This window comes from Diceros bicornis, chromosome 10, assembly GCF_020826845.1.
Source record: "Diceros bicornis minor isolate mBicDic1 chromosome 10, mDicBic1.mat.cur, whole genome shotgun sequence".
NCBI classification, from domain to species: Eukaryota; Metazoa; Chordata; class Mammalia; order Perissodactyla; family Rhinocerotidae; genus Diceros; species Diceros bicornis.
This window is the reverse complement of record NC_080749.1, coordinates 69,823,274-69,847,889: the sequence shown is the minus strand read 5'-3', so window position 1 is coordinate 69,847,889 and position 24,616 is coordinate 69,823,274. Positions and strand designations below refer to the sequence as shown.

At 44.0% G+C, this 24,616-nt stretch overlaps 1 protein-coding gene across 2 annotated transcripts in view; it reads left to right on the top strand.

Annotated features, from left to right (window-relative positions):
• Positions 1 to 6,955: 6,955 nt before the first annotated feature.
• Positions 6,956 to 24,616, top strand: part of STAT1 (signal transducer and activator of transcription 1) — a 39,061-nt gene continuing 21,400 nt past the window's right edge. The window contains exons 1-10 of one of the 2 annotated variants that reach the window (XM_058549445.1): positions 6,956 to 7,103; positions 7,422 to 7,578; positions 10,336 to 10,464; positions 11,213 to 11,357; positions 12,882 to 12,980; positions 19,142 to 19,231; positions 20,248 to 20,326; positions 21,424 to 21,515; positions 21,737 to 21,888; positions 24,179 to 24,337. In XM_058549445.1, coding sequence (XP_058405428.1) covers positions 10,337 to 10,464; positions 11,213 to 11,357; positions 12,882 to 12,980; positions 19,142 to 19,231; positions 20,248 to 20,326; positions 21,424 to 21,515; positions 21,737 to 21,888; positions 24,179 to 24,337 — 944 coding nt within the window. In that variant the 5' untranslated portion in view covers positions 6,956 to 7,103; positions 7,422 to 7,578; position 10,336. The other variant, XM_058549446.1, reaches the window with a different exon arrangement.

The window sequence follows — 24,616 nt, the reverse complement described above, 5'->3', positions numbered from 1 at the left end:
TGGATTTTATTGGAAGTGCCCTAGGAAGAGGTGGAGGTATAATTTGTTTCTTCACGACATCTAAGTTCTCATTTCTTTTACGTACATACATAACAAGGTTTCTATGGAAGAAATTCCCCCTCCCCCCAATTCCCCTACAGGGACTTCATGAGTGTGCAAACTGTGCAGTTGCACAGGGCGGAGCCCTCAGAAGGGCTCCATGCTTGTTTAATGTTCTGCTGTTGCTTTTTTGAAATTCTTATTAAGTTTTGAATAACGGGCCGCATATTTTCGTTTTGCACTAGGCCCTGCAAATTCTACAGCTGGTCCTGTCCTCTCCTTCTAATGGGAAAATAAGCGTCCACTAGCATTGTGGGAATTATGTCAAGTACACTTGAGGGCCTGTTTGTTACAGCCATGGGGGCTGGTGCTCACTCGCACAGGAGGCCGGTGGCTGTGGTCCAGTAAGATAGGACCCCTCACACACTGGAGGTCCTAGGTTGGTCCCTAGGTCACCCTAAGTCTGTAGAATCCTTTAAGAGTAGCTGAGTGAGACCCAAAGAAACCCCATCTGTGCCTCCCAGAACCATCTGATCAATCACACAGATAGGCAGGGCCAAAACTATTTTTCCTGGGCCTGCCCAACTTTTGAAATCATGGTCCAGTGACTAAACCATTCTCCACTCCCTCTGGTATAATCACTGATAACCAAAACGAGCAGCTTTACGAGGCAAAGGTAAGTTTTAAAAAAAGAGAGGCTTTATTAAAGGTTTGCAAACATGGGAAGTACCCCTTAACCAGCAAGTTGATAGGTGAGCCCCACCTCGGTCTTGGGGTGGCTGGTTTTAAAGGCAAAAGGTGCAGAGTGTGCCAAGTTAAGTCTGGGTCCAATTCTGAGTGGTCGCCCTTTCCAGGGACAGTGTATCTGGTGCCCAGGGTTTTCTAAATGTCCTAACTGCAGGGAAAGCCTACTGCATTGTTCTCTGGCCATCTGGTGACAGTCAAGGTTAAAATGGAATTTTTTATTTCTGCCCATAGTTCAGCCTTGAGGTGGTCAGGATAATCCTTAATGGACTCTGGCCTCTTTCTTATCTCTTTCTTCTATCATTACCTTAAGGGAGAAGGCAGGGGGCGAGAAGACCCCAGGAGAAGGAGGAAAACCCCTTTGCAGATCTAGCTAAAGGACAGCTAAAGAAAGCCAGCCCCCCTCCTTCATCTCTGGTTTAACGGCAGCCACACCAGCACGGTGAGGGTCAGAGCTTGAAAAACCAATAAGACTTGAGTTCTCGTGCAGATTGTGTAGACAGAGAAGAGAGGGAGGAAACAGTGATGGCTCCAGGCCAAGGGAAGAAAGAAAAGATGGAAGTGGGATGCATAGGTTTCCAGCACCTTAAGCAGTTAGAAAATGTTGCCATCGCTCCCTCTCAAGTCAAGGGCACACACCCCCGCCTCCACCCTTCATCTTGTCCAGAGTCACAGCTCTGGACTCGGCCCGCAGGGAGGGCGCGGGCAGCCGCCGGTCGTCCAGTGGCGAGCGTGCGGACCCCTCCCCCACGTAACTGCGGGAAGGAACCACCGGCCAGGCGGGCAGCCAGCGGGAAAGCCCCGGGCCGCGCCTGCGCACTGCTCCCTCCGTCTCTGCTTTCGCTTTTCGGTTTCCTCTCAATCCTGCTCCTTCTCGCTCCCCGGCTATTTCCCCGAAAGCACGTGGGGCGGCTCTTCTGAGCTGCCGCGTCCCTCCCGCCGCGCGCGGCGGCTGTTTTGGAAACCTTCCAAACAGCCTCACCACCCGCCCCTGCTGGCGTGTCGCCATCCTCACCAGCGTGGGCTGCTCTTTTGAAAGCACTGCATTTCAAAAAGTGTTCGTGAGGGTGTTTGCACTACGAATGTAATAGTGCTCGTTGCAGACATTTTTGGGGAAAAAAAAGAAAATTATAGAGAAGTAACCCACCAACCAGAAACATTAAAATTTTCAAATATTTTCCCTTCTTCTCTCCCTTTCTCTTTTTCTCTGTCTGAATGTGTTTCCATTTAGTATTTACATTTCTATATATTCTTACAGGAATAGGATACACTGTCTGTGTTTTCTATCCTGCATTTTAATTTAATTTCATAAGCGGGTATTTTCTGATGTAAATAAATAGTCTTTGAAAGCATAACTCTGATATTGTATCATGTGATTATCAAAAATCCAGAGAACTGCAGGGAATTTTAGAAATCCTTTATTTCAATTCCATTATATTACAGATTAACAAATATGGCTTCCACTGATTAAGTGTAATTCCTACTGTTAGATATTTAGATTACCAACATGACTACCAACATTAGCAAAATATGTCTAAACTGCAATATGGTTGCTGGGAGGAGGGGGTAAGTCTTTAAACATATTACTATGAGTTTTTTCATCAGATTTGAGCTGCTGTTTTAAAACAGACCAAGGCGGTAAAGACAGAACACAGAGCTAGTAAGTTTTTCATGGGGATGCAGTAAAGACATAGAGGATAGTGCGTTACTCAGGGATGAGAGACCCCAAGGAAAATATTCATGGTGTGGGGAGGCCAACCAGCCTGTACCACTTGAGAAATTTTGTTTTAGATTCAGTAGTAGGATGCTTTGCTTCCCCCTATGAGATCTGTATCAGTGATCTATTGCTCCATAACAAACCAAACTACCCCCAAAACTCAGTGGGGTTAAGACAACAACCATTTATCATTGCTTGTGACTCCAAGGTGGCTGCGCAGTTCTGCTCATCTGGGTGAGGCTGTCTCATCTTGCCTGGGCTCTCTCACAAGTCTGAGGCCTAAGCCCTCACAGCTCCTCGACTCAGCTATGGTTTGCGTGCTCTCTCATCCTGCAGTGGGCTAGTCTGACTCGCCACAGAAGCAGGGCAGGGCTCTAGGAGTGGAGTATGTAAGGCTCCTGGAGGCCTAGGCTCAGAATGACAGTGTCACGTCTGCTGCGTAATATTGGTCAAAGCAAGTCACAAGCCAGCCCAGATTCAAGGAGTGGGGAAATAGTCCTCATCTTTTACTGGAAGGAGCCACATAGTCACATTGCAAAAGCGTGTGAATACAGGGAAGGGAATAATGTGGCCGTTATTGAAAACAATCTACCAGGAGATCCTTCCTAATTTCTTGTAAAGAGAATTATGTAACTGATAATATCTATCTTTTTGCTTTGACTTGTTGGCTGCATTGTATTCTTTATATTTATATTTCTAGTTATAAATATAATTAAATAAATACAACTGGGTGATTGGGAATAAAAGGATGAATGAAGAATAGGAATGATACTGTCTTTTCTCCCAGCAAAAATAAATTGCTCCAAATGGGAAGTCTGGGTTTCTAAGAGTCTTTCCACTGTAACATCATGTGAATTTATGAGTTACTCCAGTGCCTTCAATTACTCATAAAATGTGGTTTCTAGACGCCACGCCATCCTTGACTCTCCTTTGAATATACACCAGTTGAAGGATGGCAAGTAGCAAGTTTCACCTTACCTGCCTTTCTGATTGATTGCTAGTGAGTAACTAGATGCAGTGTTGAGAAGTATTCAGAAGTTGGGCCCTGGCAACAAAGACTACCCTGTCATTTGTTTTTGATTTTTTTTTAAACCCAATACAGGTATTTGCATTTGCTGTTTTAAGTTTTATCCAGTTGGTTTCAGCCCAGCAGCATTCTAGCCTAAGATAATTTAGAATTTTGATTCTGTCATCTATGAATTAGTCAGCTATTTCAGTGGCAAAAAACAAAACAAAACAAAACTCAGTGACTTATAACAATGACAACAAACAAATACGTCTCACTCATGGGTGTGTGGGTGGGGTGTGGCAGTTCTGCCCCAGGTGGCAGGTTCAAGGGTGCTCCACACATCTCTCCTTCCAGGACTCAGGCTGGAGGAGCAGTGGCTGCCTGACCACGGCTCCCAGCACAGGGCTGGAGTGCACAAGCACAAGCCCATCACACAGAGCGTACGGAGTCTTAGCTCAGCTGGAGGGTACATCACATCTCACATTCCATCAGTCAGAGCAAGTCACACGGCCAAGATCAGAGTCAGTGCACGGGGAGGGACCCGCCACTCTTGGTGAGCCACGGCAAGGAGCGGGAAGGGAAAGAAAAAATGTGAAAAATAATACAATCTACCAGACGTGGTATTAGCTATTTTTTCTCGGTGTGTGTCTTTTGCAAAGTTGACACTTGTTGGTATAGAGATATAGCTGACTGCTCTAAGGGGGCCATCATGCATTTGGCTCTGTCATTTCTGGATCTCTAGTTTTTTGTTTGGTTTGGTTTTTGATTTGGTTGCCCTTTAAGCAGTCAGTATGTTCAACAGTCACACTTATAAAATATAGTTTGTCTTCCAGGAACTTAGAATCTTGGAGGGATAAGATTTGGACACTTCAAAAACCATAATGTAAGGGAGTGTATGGTGATTGTCAACTTAAATAGAGGCATTTATATATCACATTATTTCAGAGACCAGATTGATCACCACAGGTTGAGGTGGTTCCAGAAGGAGACTATAGGATTTGGGCATGGTTTTAGAAGTTGGGTAAGGATTTGATAAGTGAGGGGAGTAGAAGGCAGGACTTGCCATTTCCTATGTACAATGCTTGCCAAGAGTATGTGCAAAGGGGCAGAAACAGGAAAATTAAAAGCATGGGGGGAGAGTTTAGTTGGGTAATGGGACAATGGGAGACAAGACTGGAAAGAAAGGTAGGGACGTTCTGTGGAGGATCCAGACTAGCAGACAAAGTTTGTGTTTATCATAAATGCAATGAGAGTTGTCAAGACTTTGGGAAGGGAATGATTGTACAAATGTGGTGTTTTAGAGAATTTAATTTGGCAAATATAGTGGAGGGGGAAGGGACGGGAAGAAGGTCGTCTGCCTGGTGTCTATTGTAGCATTCCAGTTCTGAAGTGATGAAGGTATACAGTAGGGTATTGCCAATGATGGTAAAACTCAGGAGGATCAAGGCATAGGGAAGGGAGCATCCATTCGAACTTGATGACAATCAGAATGTGGAGAGCTCAAGAGAAACATCCTATTTGCAGTTGTTAAGATTACTTAATTCCCCCATCAGTATTGAAGCTAGTCTCTGTGCAAGTTTTACCGTACCAGAAAACAAATTTTTTAACATATTATCTACCCTTCCTAAAGTCAGCTTTTCTCAAACATTGTCTCAGCCCTTAGTGCAGGTGAGTAGGAGGAGAAGGGCTCTTTTCTGGTGGCCTAGCATCTCTTTTCACAGAAGGTTGCTACTCTGGTACCAAGGGTCATTGTTAACACCAGTTCAGTACTGGCTTTGTGAGGGTGAATATGTGACAACAAGAAGGAGTGTATTGACGTGGGAAGAGAAAAAACTATGACAGACACTCATATAAGCATATCCCTGGGAAATTATTTAGATCCTTTTCCTATGCAAAGTTGCCTTATTATTCAAGGCTTGATTCGAGTTCCATCTACTTGAAGGAACCAATTGATTTTATGGGCGTACATTCCAAGATCAGGTCTAGGCTGGCCTCGGGGATGCCTACCTGGGGAAGTGACCTTTAAGATGAGATTTTAGCTAACACATAAAAGATGAGTTAGCCAGCAAACAAGTTGGGGGAGGTAGATTGTTGGTCAAGGGGCTTTCCAAATGGAGAACTGCTGGTGAGAAGGCCCTGAGTGTGGGGAAAGAGCTTGGCTTATTTGAAGAACAAAAATGCTGAAGTAAGGAGAGAAAAGAGTGGCACGAGATGGGGATGGAGAAAGTGATAGGGAACCAGGGCTTTGTGGGCTATCTTAAGAAATTTGGAATTTTAAGAAAAACCATCATAGGAGGTTTCAAGGCACACACATGATTTGCTTTGCAATTAGGAAAAAAAAAATCACTCAAACTGCTGTATGGAGAATGGACTGAAAGGGAGTTGAGAGCTGAAGTGAGGCAGCCATTGGGAATCTCCTGCAATAATCCTAATGAGAGAAAAAGGGGTGGTGGGGGGGTGGCATAAGAGATGGAGAGAAGAGATAAGACTTGTGAAATATTTAGGAGGAAGAATCAACAAGGCTTGAGGACCAGGTGTACGGGTGAGAAGGCAATTTGAAAGATGACTCTTAGTTTTCTGGTATGTGCCATTTCTAGCAAAAGGGCAGATTTGAGGAGAAAGATGATGAGTTGGTTCTGAACATAACTAGTTTGGGGAGCTTACCAGACATCCAGTGGAGAGTCAAGTGGGGGCTGTACACGTGGGTGTGGAGCTCGGAGGAGAGGTGTGGACAGGATACACATGTGGAAGCTCTCCCAATACAGAAGGAAATTGAAGCTGTGGGTAAGGTCATCACAGGTCTGCGTGAGAAGTGTAGGAAAAGCAGACCAAGATCTGGACTCGGACAACACTTACCATTGAACGGTTTGGTAGTGGAGGTGGAGCAGAGATGGAGCAAGAATGCCGAAGAGGTAGGAAGAAGCAAAGAGGATGTGTCGTCATCATGGCCAAGGAAGAAGTGTTAAAGGATGGAGGGTCAACTGTGCCAAATGTTTCTGAGCGGTCAAGTAAGGTGAGCACAGAAAGCGTCCACTGAATTTAGCAACATGGAGATCAGCTGCCAAGCTAAGCTTCTAGAATGACAACGTGCCCACCTGTGTCCTCTGCCTCGGGTTCTCAAATATGGGGCTAATCCAGGGATCCCCAAGTATGGGCCTCTGCAAACAAAGAACTTCCTTTTAGTCGTTCTCTAAAATATGTAAACATAACCACCAGTCCGCCAAGTTGCAACACAAAGATGAACTGCACGTCACCCACGTGGGGACTCTGCCGGAAGGCTATGGAAGGAGCTAGCGGGTTGGCTGCGTCCCGGTCCCCGGGGGGAGGCGGCGCACCCGCGGAACAGCCGCGTCCGATTGGCCGAGCGCGGCAGCCGCCCGGTGATTGGCGGAGGCGGAAGGAGGCGGGGCGCCGGGCGCGGCCTTTTCTCCCGCTGGTACTTTCCCTTTCCTGCGCCGAGTCCGCTGCGGAGGGGCCCGGCCGCGCCCAGACGACCCCTGTCAGACCCCAGACGGAGCAGAGGCGACCCAGCGCCCCCCCGGGAGAGGCAGCACCGCCGCGCCCCTGCCCACCCTGCCCGATCAGGCGCGCAGAGTGAGTGGCCGTGGGGTTCCGGGTGCCTGGGTGGGGCGCGCCGAGGCCGGCGTCGTGGGGGCCGGGCAGCCGGACGCCGGGTGAGGACCGGCCTGCAGTGCTGACAGGTGAGTCCGTCATCCCGGAAAGAACGCGTCCCGAATATCCCAGGTGCTGTCCGCCGTGATGGTGCGGCTGCCCCTGCCTGTCGTGCTCTGGCGGTAAGAATGTCTTGCAAAACAGAATTTTTCGCCAAAAAACATTGCACCTCCCCGTTTACCCTCACTTTTCCCACCTTCCCGCCCCTTGCCACCACAGTCACGTTTTTTCTTTCCGCAGAAAGTTTTCGTTTGCGGTGTGCCACCTCCAGAGAGCTATCAAGGTTAGGCGCTGGCGCCCTGTGCGTGCAAACCTAACAGTGTTGACGTCTGACGTGCTGTGTGTAGCTCCTGCTTGGGTTGAAACCCCAGCCCTTCGCTGGGGCACAAGGTGACAGGTCAGTAAATGTTCGTGGAAATGAATGAATGAGTGCATGGCTTTGGAACTTAATTATATATCTGTGTTTAAGGATGAAGGAGCTTAGTGTGTTCCTGGAATATAGAAGTGATATTTAGTTCTTGCAAACCCCCAAATAATATAATTAGTCTTTAAAGAAAAATTCTGAGTAGTACCGAAGAGTTGGGGGTAAATATGTAGGTGTGTGGTTGATTGTGCTTTGGATGTTGTTTGTATCAGTTGGAGAGGTTGTTTTTAGGGGACAGAAACAAGACTTGAGCCTCCAGCACAATCTAATATGCAACCATTGCTTCATGAGGATGCAGGACTCAAAGTTGAACCATAATGTTGTTTGCCCTTTACTTTTTAATTCAATTTGCAATATATTAGATTTCAATTCAACGAACTATTATTGAGTACATACTATGTGCAGGACACTGTCCAAGGTGCAGAGGATGTTTAGAAAAATGTATGGTCCCGGCAACTCTGGAGCTTACATCGTGCAGGGGAGATATCATAGAGCTTTCTAAGGAAGATGGGGACTGATGCTCTAATAGCAATGAGGCACAGGTCAAAGAGAGCTTAATTGTCTCTCGGTGAGCTTCTGACAGCTTTATGGAAGAAGAGGCATTTGTCCCTACCTTTGAATGCCGGTAAGATTTAGAGAGGCAGAAATTTATGGGGAGGCTGTTTTCAGGGTGAGTGACAGCTGGAGCAAAGCAGAAATGTTGGGCATAGCCGAAAAACCATAGATAGTTTGGTGACTGGGTTGCTTTGTTGATGGATGAAAATGGGATCAGGGTGGAAATCAGCCTAGGAATTGGCAAATGATTTGAGCAAGAGAGTGATGTGGTCCAACCTGTGTGCAGCAGGGGCTGGATTGGGAAATAGTGTTGGAGGCAGAGAGGTAGGAGGTCTTGGGACTGGAGAGGAAGGAGTCAACCCTAAGTTTGGGATTTGAGCCAGGTGATTAGGGGTGGTCATGCCACTCACTGGTTTTGTGAGAAGATAGGTGGATTCTGGATTTGTTAACATGAGTTTATTATCACCTGCTCTGTGCCAGGCACCGTGTCTGTGCTCACCTACTCTCAATAGGGAAGTGTGTCACCTGAGGTCACTCACCTAACAAGAGGTGTTGCAGCCCCGCTGGCTGATACTCTGGTCAGCATATTTGTTTTAGGCACATCTTTATCAGGCACCTAGCAGGGAGGGAGAGAGCCGCAGATTTGGAGTCTTCCACTCCGGTGAAATAAATTTGAAGTGAAACATCAAATTTCTACAGCAAGTGTGCCAACGGGGTGGGCTTGGGTCCATTTCTACTGGTATTTGTGATGGTCACTAGCTTTATAGTCCCACCACATCCTTACCCTCCTTTGGAAGGAAATTTATGGAGTAGACATGACTTTATGCCTGCATATGTGTGCTCACCGGCAAGTGTGCACACCCACTTCCATGCCATGCTTGCAAATCCAGAGCCCTTCCTCAGAGGCCTGGTAGGACAAGATTCACTTATGTCTGCAGTGAATATTGCCAGTCTTGCGTTGATGCAAATCCTGAGTTGCGCTACGGTGACGGGAGGCTCTTCATTTTCCTAATGGATGTTTAGGACTTTCTTAAATCACATTTTTGTTTTTTTTATCTTTGGAACTACAATGTAAAAATTGACTTATAGTTATCTAAAGAGATAGTATTACTTTATCCTTTCAAATTACGTTTAACAATGCTGTTTCAACCTTTAAAAATTATTATTGAAATTTAAGACTTTTTGTGCTGAATTTATTGTTTGCAGTAGGCAAAGAAGAAAATATATCTCTTTTAAAAGGTATATAACAAAAATCATTTCATATATGAATCATAAAATATAAAACACTTGTTTAAAATTCTTTGAGTTAGGGGGCGGCCCGGTGGCGCAGCGGTTAAGTGCATGGCGCTCTGCTGTGGCAGCCTGGGGTTCGCAGGTTCAGATCCCGGGCGTGCACCGACACACCGCCTGTCAAGCCATGCTGTGGCGGCGTCCCATATAAAGTAGAGGAAGATGGACACGGATGTTAGCCCGGGGCCAGTCTTCCTCAGCAAACAAAGAGGAGGATTGGCATCGGATGTTAGCTCAGGGCTGATCTTCCTCACACACACACAAAAAAACTCTTTGAGTTAAATTACAAATGCATTGTAATTTGTAAGAGAGCAATTTTTTGAGAGTTCCTATGATTTGTTCTAAAGCAAATCTGATTAAATAATGCTTTCCATTTATTTATTTGATAAAAGTGCAGATTCATTTTAACGGCATATTTATTAAACACCTCCTGTGTGCCGGGCACTATTCTGGAGATGCAGCAGTGAGCAAACCCCCCCAAATCCTTCCCTTCATGTGGGGAAAACAGACAGTAATCAAAGTAAAAAAGAAAATATGTGGTAGGTCAGATGGTGGTAAGTGCTATGGAGAAAAATACATCAGCACAGAGGGATAGTGTTTTCCAGGGTGAGAGGTGCAGTTTAAGTAAGGCAGCTAGATAAGTCTTCATGGGTATGTTGACATTTGAGCAAAGACCTGAAGATGTGTTTCCTGGAGACGAAAAAAGTATTGACCCCAAAACTGAATAACAAACAGGCTTTAGAATGTAAACACCATTTAAATAATATATTTCAGAGACAAATTATGTTCTGGGTTAAGCCGGATGTTTAAAAGAAGCTCACGGCGAGCTGTGCTCTCGTTGGAGCCGTGGGCCTCCATTCATGCTCTGTGTTCTGTTCCCGATAGGATGTCCCAGTGGTATGAGCTTCAGCAGCTTGACTCCAAGTTCCTGGAGCAGGTTCACCAGCTCTATGATGACAGCTTCCCCATGGAAATCAGACAGTACCTGGCACAGTGGCTAGAAAAGCAAGACTGGTAAGGAGAACTCTCTTGACAGAGGAGGATGTTCTGCGCTTTCACAATAATTTGTTGACTAAGTGACTTGGAGCCGCATTGACTGGAAGACGCATCTCATCAGTGGCCATTGGGATTATCTGTTGCAGAAAAGCGTGTTGATTTGAAAAATGGCGTGTCTGTTTACAAAGCTAAATACATTAATTGTTAAATACTTTTATGAAGTTTTGTCGACTTAATTGTAGTACGTGCTGCTAAATGCCCAAAGCAAGTTAGGTAACGCTGATACCAGTTATTTTCCAAGTTAGGATCTAGGCTATAGAAAGAAGTAAGTTAAAAGAAATAATTAAAGCCAATTATGGCAGAACCTTGGTTAGAAATATGAAGAAGGTAATAAAATTAAGGGGATATCTCTTAAAACTGTTTTGTGTTCTCTTTTAAAATTTACTGTTTGCTGATTGCAAAAATTTTCAATGTTCTGAAAGTATTTGACGTAGAAAGTGAAGGCCTCTGTTGACTTTTCCCCTCCAGAGATAATTATCATTCACAGTTTTGTGTACAATCCCAGAGTTCTAAAATCTTTCAAGCTAACTCTATGTGATAGAAATGTTACACAAACTGCTGCTAAAAGCAATGTCAGTTTCAAAATAAGGGAAAAAACTAAGAAAATACTTAAAATTATTTTTAATAATTTTAATATAGAAAGCAATGTTTGTTTTGTCTGTTTAAAGTAGTGTCTAAATGAAATGTGTAATTTAAAATCTCCTAGGGAGCATGCTGCCAATGATGTTTCATTTGCCACCATCCGTTTTCACGACCTCCTATCGCAGCTGGATGATCAATACAGTCGCTTTTCTTTGGAGAATAATTTTTTGTTGCAGCATAACATAAGGAAAAGCAAGCGTAATCTTCAGGTATGACCTGGTTTTTGCATTTTAGTTGAAATGTTCCCATGTTTACATAAGAGAGTTTTTTTCATACAGCAAATACTATTGAGCACACACTCACTGATATTTAGAAAAGTTACAGAGACTATAAATAAACTCCCTTTATGTGGCTACTATTTTATAGCATAAGTAAAATAAAATATCAATTCATTTTGTAAACACATAAGGAATTTTCAAGTTTATGTGTGTCACCTGTCAGGTGGCAGTAATTCTGAGAGAAAGGTGATGCTATAACCTTGTTTTATTAAAAGTTGTTGACATTTAAACCAAAGATAAAGGGTTACATTTTTTTTTTAATTTTATTTATTTATTTATTTTTCCCCCCAAAGCCCCAGTAGATAGTTGTATGTCATAGTTGCACATCCCTCCAGTTGCTGTATGTGGGACGTGGCCTCAGCATGGCCGGAGAAGCGGTGCGTCGGCGCGCACCTGGGATCCAAACCCGGGCCGCCAGTAGCGGAGCACGCGCACTTAACCGCTAAGCCACAGGGCCGGCCCTGAAGGGTTACATTTAAGAGCAGTGAGCTGTAGTAACATGGTAAAGCTCAGAGGAACTTTGGTGATGAGTCTGGTCTAAGTCGTTGGTTTACAGATGAAGAATAAGTCCAGGAAGGTTTGGCTCCCTAAAGCCCAACAGTGAGGCGGTAAACTGGACCTAGACTCCACCTTGCCTTGCTCCTGGTGGAGTTCCCTCCCATGGAGGAGAAAGTCAAAGGCAGTTCCAGGCAGGAGAGAATGTGCTACAAAGTTTTAGGAGTTCTTGAAAAGTACTCCCAACAGCCCATAAGCCCGGCTATCATATTTATTTCTGCATTAATGAAACTTCTCTGTTTTAATAGAGGTGAGCACTATTGTTTTTTTTGCTTCATACAACACAATGAAACTGTTTAACTTAAGTAATTAGAAGCTTTTTTTTTCCTCTCAGTGAATGTATCTATGATTTTATAATACTAGTGAGTGAGGAGGTCACATTAACTTTACAGAAATTTGCTCTCCTACAGACTTTGCTTGAATATATCTGTTATAAAGAGCCATGATTGCCAGTATTTTACAAACTAGATTTGACAAGGAAACAGAAAAACTGAGAGGAATATCTTTGGTCTAATTCAAAACAGAGACCAACAGAAAAATTAATTGAGAAATAACATGGATAATTTTTGTATCCTTTGCATTATCTCAGGATCCTAACTGAAGATAATTGGGCTCAAGAACAATAGAAATGAAAGTAAAAATATTATAGGAACCATGTCTGAAAATACTTGGTTTTTCAGTCAAGAAATAATTTAGGTACCTGCACTTAAATAAAGCAGTTTTTGGTCATAATTTATGAAAAGAATATTCTGATTTTACCAAAAATAGCTTATGTAGAATTTAGTAAATGCAAGATGAAGTTTCTCAGTGGATATGAACAAATTCATTTCTATTTATAATACATAGTGGTTTAAACATTCTGAAATGTAATTTATTTTTATTTTAACAACCCATATCTAGGATAATTTTCAGGAAGACCCAATACAGATGTCTATGATCATCTGTAGTTGTCTGAAGGAGGAAAGGAAAATCCTGGAAAATGCTCAGAGATTCAAACAGGTAATTTTTTTCTTATTGAACACTAAAGATAATAATAAAAGTTCATTCATTCATCCAAAAGATATTATTGAGGCTCTGTTCAAGGCAGTGGTGAATAGCTATCTGATCTTATAGCCCCAAGAAGTGGGAAAAATCAGATATAGAGATTTTATAGACCCAGGCTTTAAGAAAGGACCCTAATCTCATGGGAGTCATTCCAGTGAGGGAGGGAAACAACACAGAAGCAAAGTCCTTTCAGATAGTGGTCGTTACTGTGAAGATCATAAAGCAGGATGCTGTGTCGACAGTAGTGGAGTGTCTGGGGGATAGGGGTGTTTCTTCAGATCAGAGTCGGGAAGCTTCTCTGAGGTGCTGGGGCAGGAGAGGAGGCAGGCAGGCAGTTAGTGGGCTCTGGCAACAGTCCGAGGAAGAGGAGGTGGAGGAGCCCGTGGGGGAGGTGCGGTCAGTCAGGCTGAGAAGAAGTGGACACATTCAGGTTGTGTTTTGGGCATGGTACCAATAGGGTTTATATAGAAGGATCAAACGTGGGAGTGTGAGAAAGTGAGAAATGGAGGATGACTCTGATTTGTGACTTGAGTCACTCAGAGATATTGTTTACTGAGCTGGGGAAGACAGGGAAGGGGCAGGAGTAAGGTTTTTGCAGGGTGCAATAGGTTTTGGAGAAGAACAGATTGGTGGGAAAATCAAGAGCTTTGGTTTGAATAGGATTGAGATACCTGTTAAATATCTCAGAATCCAAGCAGCGAACGAGTCAGTTGTACTAGTACCAAGATTTTTGATCATGATTCTACTAATCCTAATACCAGCCTTCCTGGCTATCAGTGTTCAACAGTTTTTTCAAGTTGCCATGGCATTTATTCATTTCTTTCTTGAGGGATGGGGTGGTGGGAACAACCCAGCAGGCAGACAGTTGTGAAACCACTGTGGTATGGGTGGTTCTGGCTGTGACCATTCCACTGTGCGGGGGAGAATGCCAGGGTACACAGTGGAATGTGCCCTCTGTGCATTTCACTAACAAATAACTACCAGGTGAACTGTGAGATGGTGGGAGGGAGAGTGAGAGACAGAGGGAGAGTTTAAGTAGTGGTGGCAAATGCCATTCTCCACGCACTTTCTGAGCATTTGCCCCAGTCCTTGTGAATCTGCTGCTTCCCCAGGCATTTCGTTCCTGTCTCCCTGTTACACTGAAAGCACCTTCTTGCACTAACCATTTAAAGATACTTAGTGCATTCATTCTAAACTCAAGCTGGCTAGTTCTTCTGGTACCCAGCCTGGTGAACAAAAGTGTAGATCAACATTGGAGGAAAAGCTGGCTGTATTGTCTCCTCTGAGAGAGGTGTGCCTGTCTTCAACATGGCATGCACCTGGGAGATTTTCGCAGGAAATTTTGATTGTGTGGGATTTTCATCTTAGCAATACGCGATGGGCCTCTCCTATATCTCAGATAGACTTGAGAGGACAGCCAGGAGCAGAGACGGGCGGAAGAATGAACTGTCCCCCTAGGTACCCAAGCATTTCTCTCCTCACATTTGGCACTGAGGCCCAGAGTCAGCACTGGGAGGCAGAGTAGGTGATTTCTGCCCTCCCAGATCAACCGCATCTCCTGGGGATGCTTTGGGTCTTGAAGGCTTGTCAGCTTTTGACTCCCCTCTAAAAATGTAGGTAACCTGGGGAGAGGTTCATTTTAAGCCTCCCAGAGGACAGCTGAGTTATCAGTGAACACCTTTGAGGAAGTTTAGTTGACTGCCTAGCCGAGAGCAAGGGAAGCAAGGCCTTCTTGGGGTTTGAAGGAAGGCCCTGGATGTCTGGGATCTCAGGGAGAGGGAAGAGGCACAGTAGGTGTCTCCTCTCCAAAGTTATCCAGCCTACGACTGGCTGGGAAATTTAGGAACATTTCTTTGTCATTTTCCCCCTTGTTGAGGTAACTACATTTTAATAATATATCTTCTGTTCACACTGATGTATGTATATATGGAATGATGTGATGTCTGGTATTTGCTTCAAAATAACCCAGTTTGGGAGCCAGAGGACTAGGAAGAATATAGGTGAAACAAGAGTGTCCATCAACTGATAATGGTTGAAACTGTGTGAGAGGTACATGGGGATTCAAGAAATTCAGCAAGTTGAAAACATGCAAAATTCAGAGTCAGTTCAGAGCGTTTAAAGAGCACAGAATTCTCTAGAAATGTTGGGATAAGAAAGTATTATTCCCATTACTTGTTTGTTTTAATAGAAGAGCTTTTAGAAAATGTGTTTAAGAGAATATTATATTATACACAGACACTTCTTAGTAGACTATAAGTGTTTTGTCGGCTGCCATTATAGCACACTAAGCTTTTTTTCTTTCTTTTTTTTGTGGTGAAAAAGCTAATTATATGTATGGGCAAAATTTAGGTGCATAGGGTCCACCACAGGGGTGGTGATCATTTCTTTCAGGTTGGAGGGAAGGACGTGAAGTGGATCTAGGTGCCCTTTGCTGTCCCATCTTCATGATCTTGGGTAATAATAGTTACCGTGTATTGAGTGCCTGTGTCTCAGGCCCTGTGCTAAACACTTGATAAACATTATTTCATTTGAATAAATACTTTCAAAACTATCATTGAAGGTAGGTGTTCTTATCCCCATTTCACAGATGAGAAAGCCAAGGTTTAGAGGTCAAGTACCTTGCTCAAGGCCACAGAGCTAATGACGTTTGGAATTTAAATCTAGAATTGTCTGACTCTAAAACCCATTCATTAGAGACGTCACCTAACCTCTCTTCAGTGTTTGGATCTGTGAGGTGGAATGGGAAGGCATTCTGACTGGGACTATGACCCCCATTGAGTGGCTCTCACACATCCTCATACTTGGACAGCTGCTCATTCACTTGAAGAGCTGTGCAGAAGACTTTTCTTTGGTCTGGGGGTGTGAGTAACCGAGCTCTAGTTCAAACCCTCCAGACAAGGTCTCTGGAGGTGCAGATGTGAAATGAGGAAATGGGAGTTGATGATGGCTAAGCTTCCTTCCAACTTTAACGTTTGATGTTCTTGTGGTTTCAGTGTTCCTAGTTTGTCAAAAAGTTAAAAAGTTAAAGCCTCAGGCTGGGAATAGTATCAGAATCAAAAGTGTGGAGTGGTCGTAGTGATATTGTTGTTATTTTTGAAGTACCTAACGGTAGGGTACCAGCTAAGCAGCCACTTAGCAGATGGGAGTAGAGTAGAGGGCTGGAGTGGGGAGCGAGAGGAAGGAGTAAGAGGATACCGAGGGTTGTAGTGACTTGCATGGACTGCTGCTTAAGTTTGGAGCAGGAGCTTTCTTAGGCTTCTGGCACAGTCACCAGGTTTTTCCACCAAGTGTCTCCCAGTGTGGTGGCCGGAAGGGAATGTCGTAGCTGGGAGTGCAGCTGCATGCCTGCAACCGTTATTGTTTATCGGTTGTTCGATAAACTAACCCTCCACAATGTAGAGAGGAGGACCAGGAAGTCAGGGTCCTTCAGTGGCCTGGTCCCTCTGTCTGGGTGAAGTGTCCTAGCTGTTACCAGATCCCACAGGATATGGCATCCACATCCAGCTGGCTTAGAAGCAGACAATAGCAAGGATTTCCCTGCAGAAGCAAGAAGGCTTATGGAGCTGCTGAAGGTGACAGCTCCTTCTGAATGGCCAGAGCAGCCCCGTTTATCGCTTAGTGACATGCGGCACCTGGGGATACCAGTCATTTTAATGTACTTGTAATATACACTTTACACAAATATGATTCAGAGGCTTTGAACTTCTGCTATTCCAGAGTGTATAAAATGAAGGAAAACTTCCAGAGTTTTCTGAGAACAAAGAATAACTCTGATTACCTAAACCTAATAGAGACAAAACAAAAAAGAAAATTAGAGATCAATTTCACTTATGAGTAGCAATGTAAAAGTTCTGAATAAAATATTGGGGATCAGAATTAAATCTTAAACTAAGAAAATAATACATTGTGACCAAGTAGGATTTATTCCAGATTACAAGGATAGATCATGACTATAATTCATTATATAAATAGATGTAAGGAGTAAAAGTATATGGTTATATCCATAGATGCTGAAAAGGTCTGACAAAATCCAGCACCCACCCCTGATTAAAAAATGTTCAATAAAATAGGAATTGATGGATACCTCCTTAGCATATTAAAATATACATCTCGCAGTTCTAGAGACAGTGTCCTACTTACTTGGGAAAACACCAGTATGTCAGAACCATGGCAAGGATGTCCACTATTTCCACTGCTGTTTAGCATTGTATTGGTGGTAATGGCCAATGCAGTTAGACAGGAGAAAATCATTAGAAGCATAAGAATTAAAAACAACGTTGTAAAGATATCAGCTCTCCCTGAGTTAATTCATAATTTTTTTTCTTTCTTTCTTTTTTTTTTTTTTTGTGAGGAAGATCAGCCCTGAGCTAGCATCCATGCCAATCCTTTTTTTGCTGAGGAAGACCGGCCCTGAGCTAACATCTATTGCCAATCCTCCTCTTTTTTTTTTTCCCTTTTTCTCCCCAAAGCCCCAGTAGATAGTTGTATGTCATAGTTGCACATTCTTCTAGTTGCTGTATGTGGGATGCTGCCACAGCGTGGCCCAACAAGCAGTTCGTCGGTGCGCGCCCAGGATCCAAACCCAGGCCGCCAGTAGCGGAGCGCGCGTACTTAACCACTAAGCCATGGGGCCAGCCCCTAATTCATAATTTTTATGTGATCCCAATAAAAATAGCAAGTTGTTTTCTGGAGCTATGAAATTCATATGAAAAATAAACACGCAAGAATAGCAAGGAAACTCGTGACAAAGTAGAGCAATGAGATACTGTATATCTCATCATATCTCATATATATCTCATCAGTAGGTATACTATAAACCCTCTATAATTAAACATCGTTCAGGGGTTCTGGCTTATGAAGAGAAAGACCAGTGGGAAAGAGGAGAAAATCCAGACATAAACCCAGATGCACATGGAAATTTATATGGTAAAGGTGACAACCCAAAGCACTGGGGAAAATATGAAGATTTGTTAAGACAAATGGATAGCCAATTGGAAAAAAGTTACAGTTGGACCCATATTTCACAATAAACACAAGATTAAACCTCAAATGTATCAGAGATATAAAAGTAAAAAAAAAATGAAATCATGAAGTGCTAGAGTGCTAGGGACAAAAATGTCTGAACTCCTCTGTAATCTGTCAATAGGGAAAGACTTTCTAATATGAGGGGAAATCCAGGTATAAAAGAAGAGAAGACTGATAAATCTTAGTATATAAAAATGCCCATATGGAATTTTTGCTGTGGAGGGCACCATGTAAGAAAGGTCATTGGGCACAGTTTTTGCCATGTAGGGGCTTTACCTCTAAACAAAAATAGCATCTTTCTGGAGTGTCTCTGAGAACATGGTCCATCTTGTTTTCTACTCTACTGCCTGGGCCTCGGACATTGCCTGACCTTGATTTAGTCCCTAGGAAGTCATGCTACGTGAGTAAATCATGGAACACTTAGTGTAATGAACAGATAGGCGCTGCCACGTCTGGCTCTTCTGATTATTAGGGATGAGGAGTAACCACTTTCAGTGTGTCTAGGTTAATATTCATTTTTACTTTAGAGCAGCGGATACTCATTGAAGTGCTTAATGGCAGTGCTGTTCAATTTTGATATGCCTCTGAATCACCTGGGATCTTGTCAAAATGGAGTTTCTGATTCGGTTATCAGTTTGGACGTGAGATTCTGCATTTCCAGTGAGCTCCCAGGTGGTAAGATGCTGCTGGTCTGGGGACCACACTGGGAGCCGCAAGGCTTTAAGTCACTTAAGTACAGGGTTAATAAGAATAATCTTGTCTACAGAATTTGAGAAACCTTGAAATAAATTTCTTATGTGGTGCCATGCAACTGTATGAATTAATGGAAAATTCCAGAAATACTGTTTGTTTATTTTAGGCATGAACTGAGCCTAGTCTCTCTGTAGCCTTGTTAACAGTTTGCCAGCATTTTCCAGGACCTTGGGAACTGAGCTATTTCTTGTTGACACTCATGTGGGACGCCTGTAGGAAGTTTTGCAAGGTCTGGGAGGTAGGTGGGGCTCAGGGTATGGACTTGACTTTGGAGCGTAAGCGGCAGGTGAATACGCCAGAGGAAGTGATGGCTGTTAACCACGCACCTCTCATTACAGGCTCAGTCGGGGAATATTCAGAGCACTGTGATGTTAGACAAACAGAAGGAACTTGACAGCAAAGTCAGAAATGTGAAGGACAAGGTTATGGTGAGTATTGAGTAAATATATACATTTATTCTGTAACTTTTTATAGAGGAAGAAACGTTTCAATTGCTCTAGTTTAACTGTAGTAACTGGTTTCAGTCCTTTAAGTAGTTGAGAAGGAAAGTTTTTTGGAAGTTGCAAACCTTAAGTAAACAAACTGCCAAAAGCAATGAGCAGATAGACTTTTATGGCCCTTGTTATAACTTCTGAACATTGAGCTTATCTTTTTCTTTCTTGCAAGATCGTGCTGTAACTGTTGGCTTTGTCCCATCAGCTGATAAACTAGATGCTGCTGCTCTGAGTAGCCCTTTATGTCTCCACCTCTCAAATTGGGGTGTTCCTAGGGTTACACAGAGCCCCAGGAGAACGTGGCCCATCTTCCTCAAACACTTGCTTTGTTCTAAGACTTGGAAGGGCAACAAAAACACTTCATTGAAAGACCTTCTGACACATTTGTGATTAGAGTAAAACATCCACAATAATTTTAAGAGAAAACTTCCAAGACAATTTCTGGAAGCAGAGGGCTGCCTCGGCGCCCTTGGTGCATGTGTCCACTCCCCTCTGCTGTGAGGGCTCTTTGTGGGGAAGGATGAGGAATCCTGGTTTCCACCAGGCCCATATCTGTGAAAAAGGACTTCCGGCGGATGGTGCGATCTCCTGTGGGTCTGTGGGTCACACCAGCATGGCCTTGACTTTGCACTTCAGACAGCATCTTTCTAAGCTCTGGATTCTTCGGAGCCACTTTATTCTGTAGCCTCCTAGGGAAACACTTCATTAAAGCAGAAATCAAGTGCCTCTGTCCAGAAATAGCCATATATTTCCTTTTCTAAAAAAAGTTATATACTTATTAATGAAATAGAAAGTATTTCATGTATGTGATTAGAATTTGCAAGACTGATCCATCTCTGAGGGAGCAAGATTGTTTCCATGGTTTTCTGGGTTCTATAGAAGCAGTAGTCTGTTTCCTAAAGTCTTTGGAAGCTGAGCAGTGGAAAACCTTTGTATGTCTTTATTTGTAGTGTATAGAGCATGAAATCAAGACCCTTGAAGATTTACAAGATGAATATGACTTTAAATGCAAAACCTTGCAGAATAGAGGTAAGAGTTCGCATTGAAAGCAGTGTCCAATGGCTGTAATTTTTTCTTTCTACACTAGGTAATGAAGGTGGCTACTCCTTCATATTTGCCAAATATTTTATGACTCTGAATTGCTAGTCTCAGCTTCTTGATAACCCAGGCCAGGTTTCCTAACTTCAGTACTGTTGACATTTTGGACCAGATAATTGTTGTGGGGCTGCCCTGTGCCCTGTAGGATGTTTAGAAGCGTCCCTGACTTCTACCCACCAGGTGGCAGTAGACTATCCCCTAATCCCCAGTGGTGAAAACCAAAACTGTCTCCAGACGTTGCCACATGTTCTCTGGCGGGCAAAATCCCCCCCAGTTGCTAACCACTGGTTGTATGTTATTCACTTTCGTTCTTGGGCCTAGCGCACTGATGATGTGGACTGACGGCTGTTTGGAGCTCCCCTGCCCTACTACATTACTAAAGCTCCCTCAATCATTCAAGCTCTGTGTATACTCTACAGAGAAGTTCAGCAGTTTCCTCATGTCTTAAAGCAGTGTCAGTCTTTTGTTGTTGTTGCTTGTGTTTAATGATGACAGGACGTCAGCTGGAAATAACCCCAAAGTGTGCATTGTGTAGGACATGTAGGGTACAGCTGTAACCCTAGCAATCAGCTGGAGGATGCCGTGGTTAGTGTGGAGACATTGTTAGTATAATTTGAGTAAAAGTGTGAGAGGAAGGAACCTCAACTACTGATATTTCCTAATCGTCTACTTCCCTCTCAAAGCTGCAGAAATGCTTTGTATAAACTTTTTATCTGAGATTTTGAATTTTGTCTCTTACATTCATTACCACTGTCAGGTAATATTCTGACAGTGCCTTAAGAGCCAGATAGTAGTGTTTCCAATTTACATGAGTCATTGAAAACAAGTCTTCTTTCTCAGTGTGTCTAGTTTTTATACTTAGGACATTTTTTCTTGTTTTGTTGAATAAAGATTGAAGAACACCATCTTTGACCTATCACCAAATAGCATTTGGATCATATTTCTCCTCCATGTATGTGAATCTTGGTTTTAGTGGGTTGTGTCTTCTTTTACATTTATATTTATCTGCTGTCTCTCCTAATTCACAGAGCATGACACCAATGGTGTGGCGAAGAATGATCAGAAACAAGAACAGATGTTACTCCAGAAGATGTATTTAATGCTTGACAATAAGAGAAAGGTAGTGATTCACTTTCCAGAATAACATGTTTCTTTTGTCACAGACTGTGAATAATGGACTTGAAGTTTAGAATAGAGGAAAAATTATTTTTATAACCACTTGGCTTAGAGCCGCAGTGGAGATGGAAGGATATTTGCTTTCTTGGTCTTTGAAGTGACGTCTTTTAAAATTCAGTGATTAAAGATGAATTTATTTCACTTTGTTTCTTCCTCTCCCTTTAGGAGGTAGTTCACAAAATAATAGAGTTGTTGAATGTCACTGAACTCACCCAGAAAGCCCTGATTAACGATGAGCTGGTGGAGTGGAAGCGGAGACAGCAGAGTGCCTGTATTGGGGGACCCCCCAACGCGTGCCTCGATCAGCTGCAGAACTGGTGAGATTCTCTAGAGTGGAAAATTGGCCACTGACTGGCTAACTGTATAAACTCGTAAAGTGCACACTCGAGCTGCGTTCATTGAATGGACCCTGTCAAAACTTTGTTCAGAGTTTGATGTGGTTCAACTTCTTCTTGCCCTGGAAACACTTGCCTACAAAGTGCAGCATTATTCATGCCTGTGGCCACGTTGAGCCACGCACATTCTGCTTGGTTCAGAACACTCCTCTCCCTCCTATGCATGTACCCGGGGGTGCGTCATTTGGCTGTGCTAAAACACCAGTGACATGGGCGTCACATAACACATTTAACAACTTGAGTCCTAATGTTTTATTAAAAACAAAATAGCTTAAGGCATTTTCCAGGCTTCCATGAGGTAATAGTTTGTCGTGGGCCATTCATTCAGTCATCCATCCAGTAAATACTTATTAAATGCTGTATGCCAGGCACTGGGCTAGGACCTGGGGACACAAGGATGAATGATTCTTGGTCCTTGCCAGTAAGGAGTTCTCGGTGTGGAGGCAGGAGATAGACGGGGTAATAATTCTGTGCAGTAACATGTTGCCAGTGCTCTAATAAAGGTCCGTCCGGAGTTCCATGATGGATGAAGGAAGGAGTCACCAGGAAAGGTTTCTGAGAGGAAGTGGTTCACTCTTGAGAGTGAACGGGAGTACTTCGTGTAGACTGGGGAGGAGAACAGCATGACAGAGGCAGAGGGGAGGAGAGGCCGGGCACGAGTGAGGCCTGCAATACTGCTGTGTTGGATGGCTGGAGAGAGGGGTGCCCGGGAGGGCAGGGAGAAAGCAGAGCTGGCGAGAGGCTGGAGCCTGGTCGTGGAGGTTCTCACACCGTGCTGGGAATGGGACTGTATCCACTGGGCACTGGTGAGCCAGGCAGGCTTTTTATTTAAGTGGAGGTTCATTTCTCTGAGTTTTAATTTAGGAAGGTCACTCTGGCAGCAGGCTGGAGGAGAGAATAGAGACGGAAAGGCCAGTTGGGCTACTATGAGCATGTTAGTGTAGTCCAGGGGAGGGCCGACAGAGCAGAGGGGATGGAAGAGGTGGGATCAGAGTGGATATGAGGGGATGGTGACCTGGAACAGTTCCTGAGGGCCCAAGAACCAGAGATCTCATGAGATTATTTTCTGAGTTGCTATTTTTTTTTTAAAAATTCACAATTAATATTCAGCCATTGATTTTTATTCTGTGAATTGCCTGCCCATAGCCCAGATTTCTTATGGGTTAGCACAGAGCTTCCCAGCCCAGTGTGCCCCCATATGCCTTGAGAGACACTGACCCCTGAACCTTCCAGGTGCCCAGGGAGTCCTCGGCTTGTCTGGGACCCCCTGGTGGTCGCTTTAGGCCACAGCAAATGCCCTCCCACATCCCCCACTGTGCTGTACAAGGATTGGCATTTTCTCTTGTGCCATGGCTGGAACAAAGTTGGGAAGCACTGAGTTCAAATCCTCTCTGGAACTGCCTGTGCACCATTCTCCTGCCTTTTCATTTCATGCCAAGGGCTGCTCTTTCACTGCTTTGAACTGGATTCGAGGAAGGAAACCACGAATTGAAGACGGTGTTTTTCCCTGGGGAGAAGATTTTCTTCTGTCATTACTCCAGGCGAATAAAACAACACATCCACAGCCTGGCTCGGCTCAGAGGCTGCGTCACCAGTGGCAGTTGACTGTCAGGAAGGAGGAACCTTGAAAGCAAGCACCAGGTCTCCTCCTTGGTTTATATTTTGAGGGCCCAGGTGGAGCATATTGCCTCCTGCTTTCAGTTCAAACAGTGACCTTTGTTCCCTCCTCTCCCTCTAACCTGGGTCTAGCATCCCCTCTCTGTGTTGATTCTATAGCTTCCAGGCTGCGCTCTCCCCTCTGCGTAACATCACTGTCCTGATATAAAACCTGCAGGGGCTCCCCGCTGCCTCCCGCGTTGCCTCTGATGGCGTCTGCCTTGCCCTGTCCCTTTAAATCCCAGTTATCTTAAAGATCAGATCCCCTAGAAACCCCGCCCCGACCCATCTCCCCTTAGGTCCCCCTCAGCAGTAAGCAGAGGTTTTTGACGGAGGCTGTAATCCTTCAGTGCGTGTTAGTTTTTTCTCCCCAAATAACAACTGCTTAATGCCGAAACAGCCTTGTTCTCCGTTTCTCCCAGTGGTGTGGAGTGCAGTGCGCAGATATGGCGTGTGTTGCCTGTAGAAACCACGTGTTTGCTCTCCGTGATGGCCTTTCATCCAGGCTGCTTTGGGACTGTTTCTGACTGAGCCCCCTGTGTCTTGTGTCTTCCAGGTTCACCATAGTGGCGGAGAGTCTGCAGCAGGTTCGTCAGCAGCTTAAGAAGCTTGAGGAACTGGAGCAGAAATACACCTACGAACACGACCCGATCACGAAAAACAAGCAAGGGCTGTGGGACCGCACCTTCAGCCTCTTCCAGCAGCTCATTCAGAAGTAACTGGAGAGAGATTTATTTGCACTTTCTGTAGTTATTTTACCCACAGGAAAATTTTACAGTAACTCAGATAATAAATTTTACAGTAATTCAGATTTTAGAAGGGTTTAATAGGTTATAGACTTTTTTTAATGGCATTTGGCTTTTCCTGAATTCCTTGTGTATGCCAATGGCCCTTCATTCTTGTGGCCACCCGGGCTGGTAACTAGTAGCTCTTTACTCCTCCTTCTTGCCCTGTGGCCAGTCTGTGCCGAGACCTGTTGCGTCTAACTTCATGA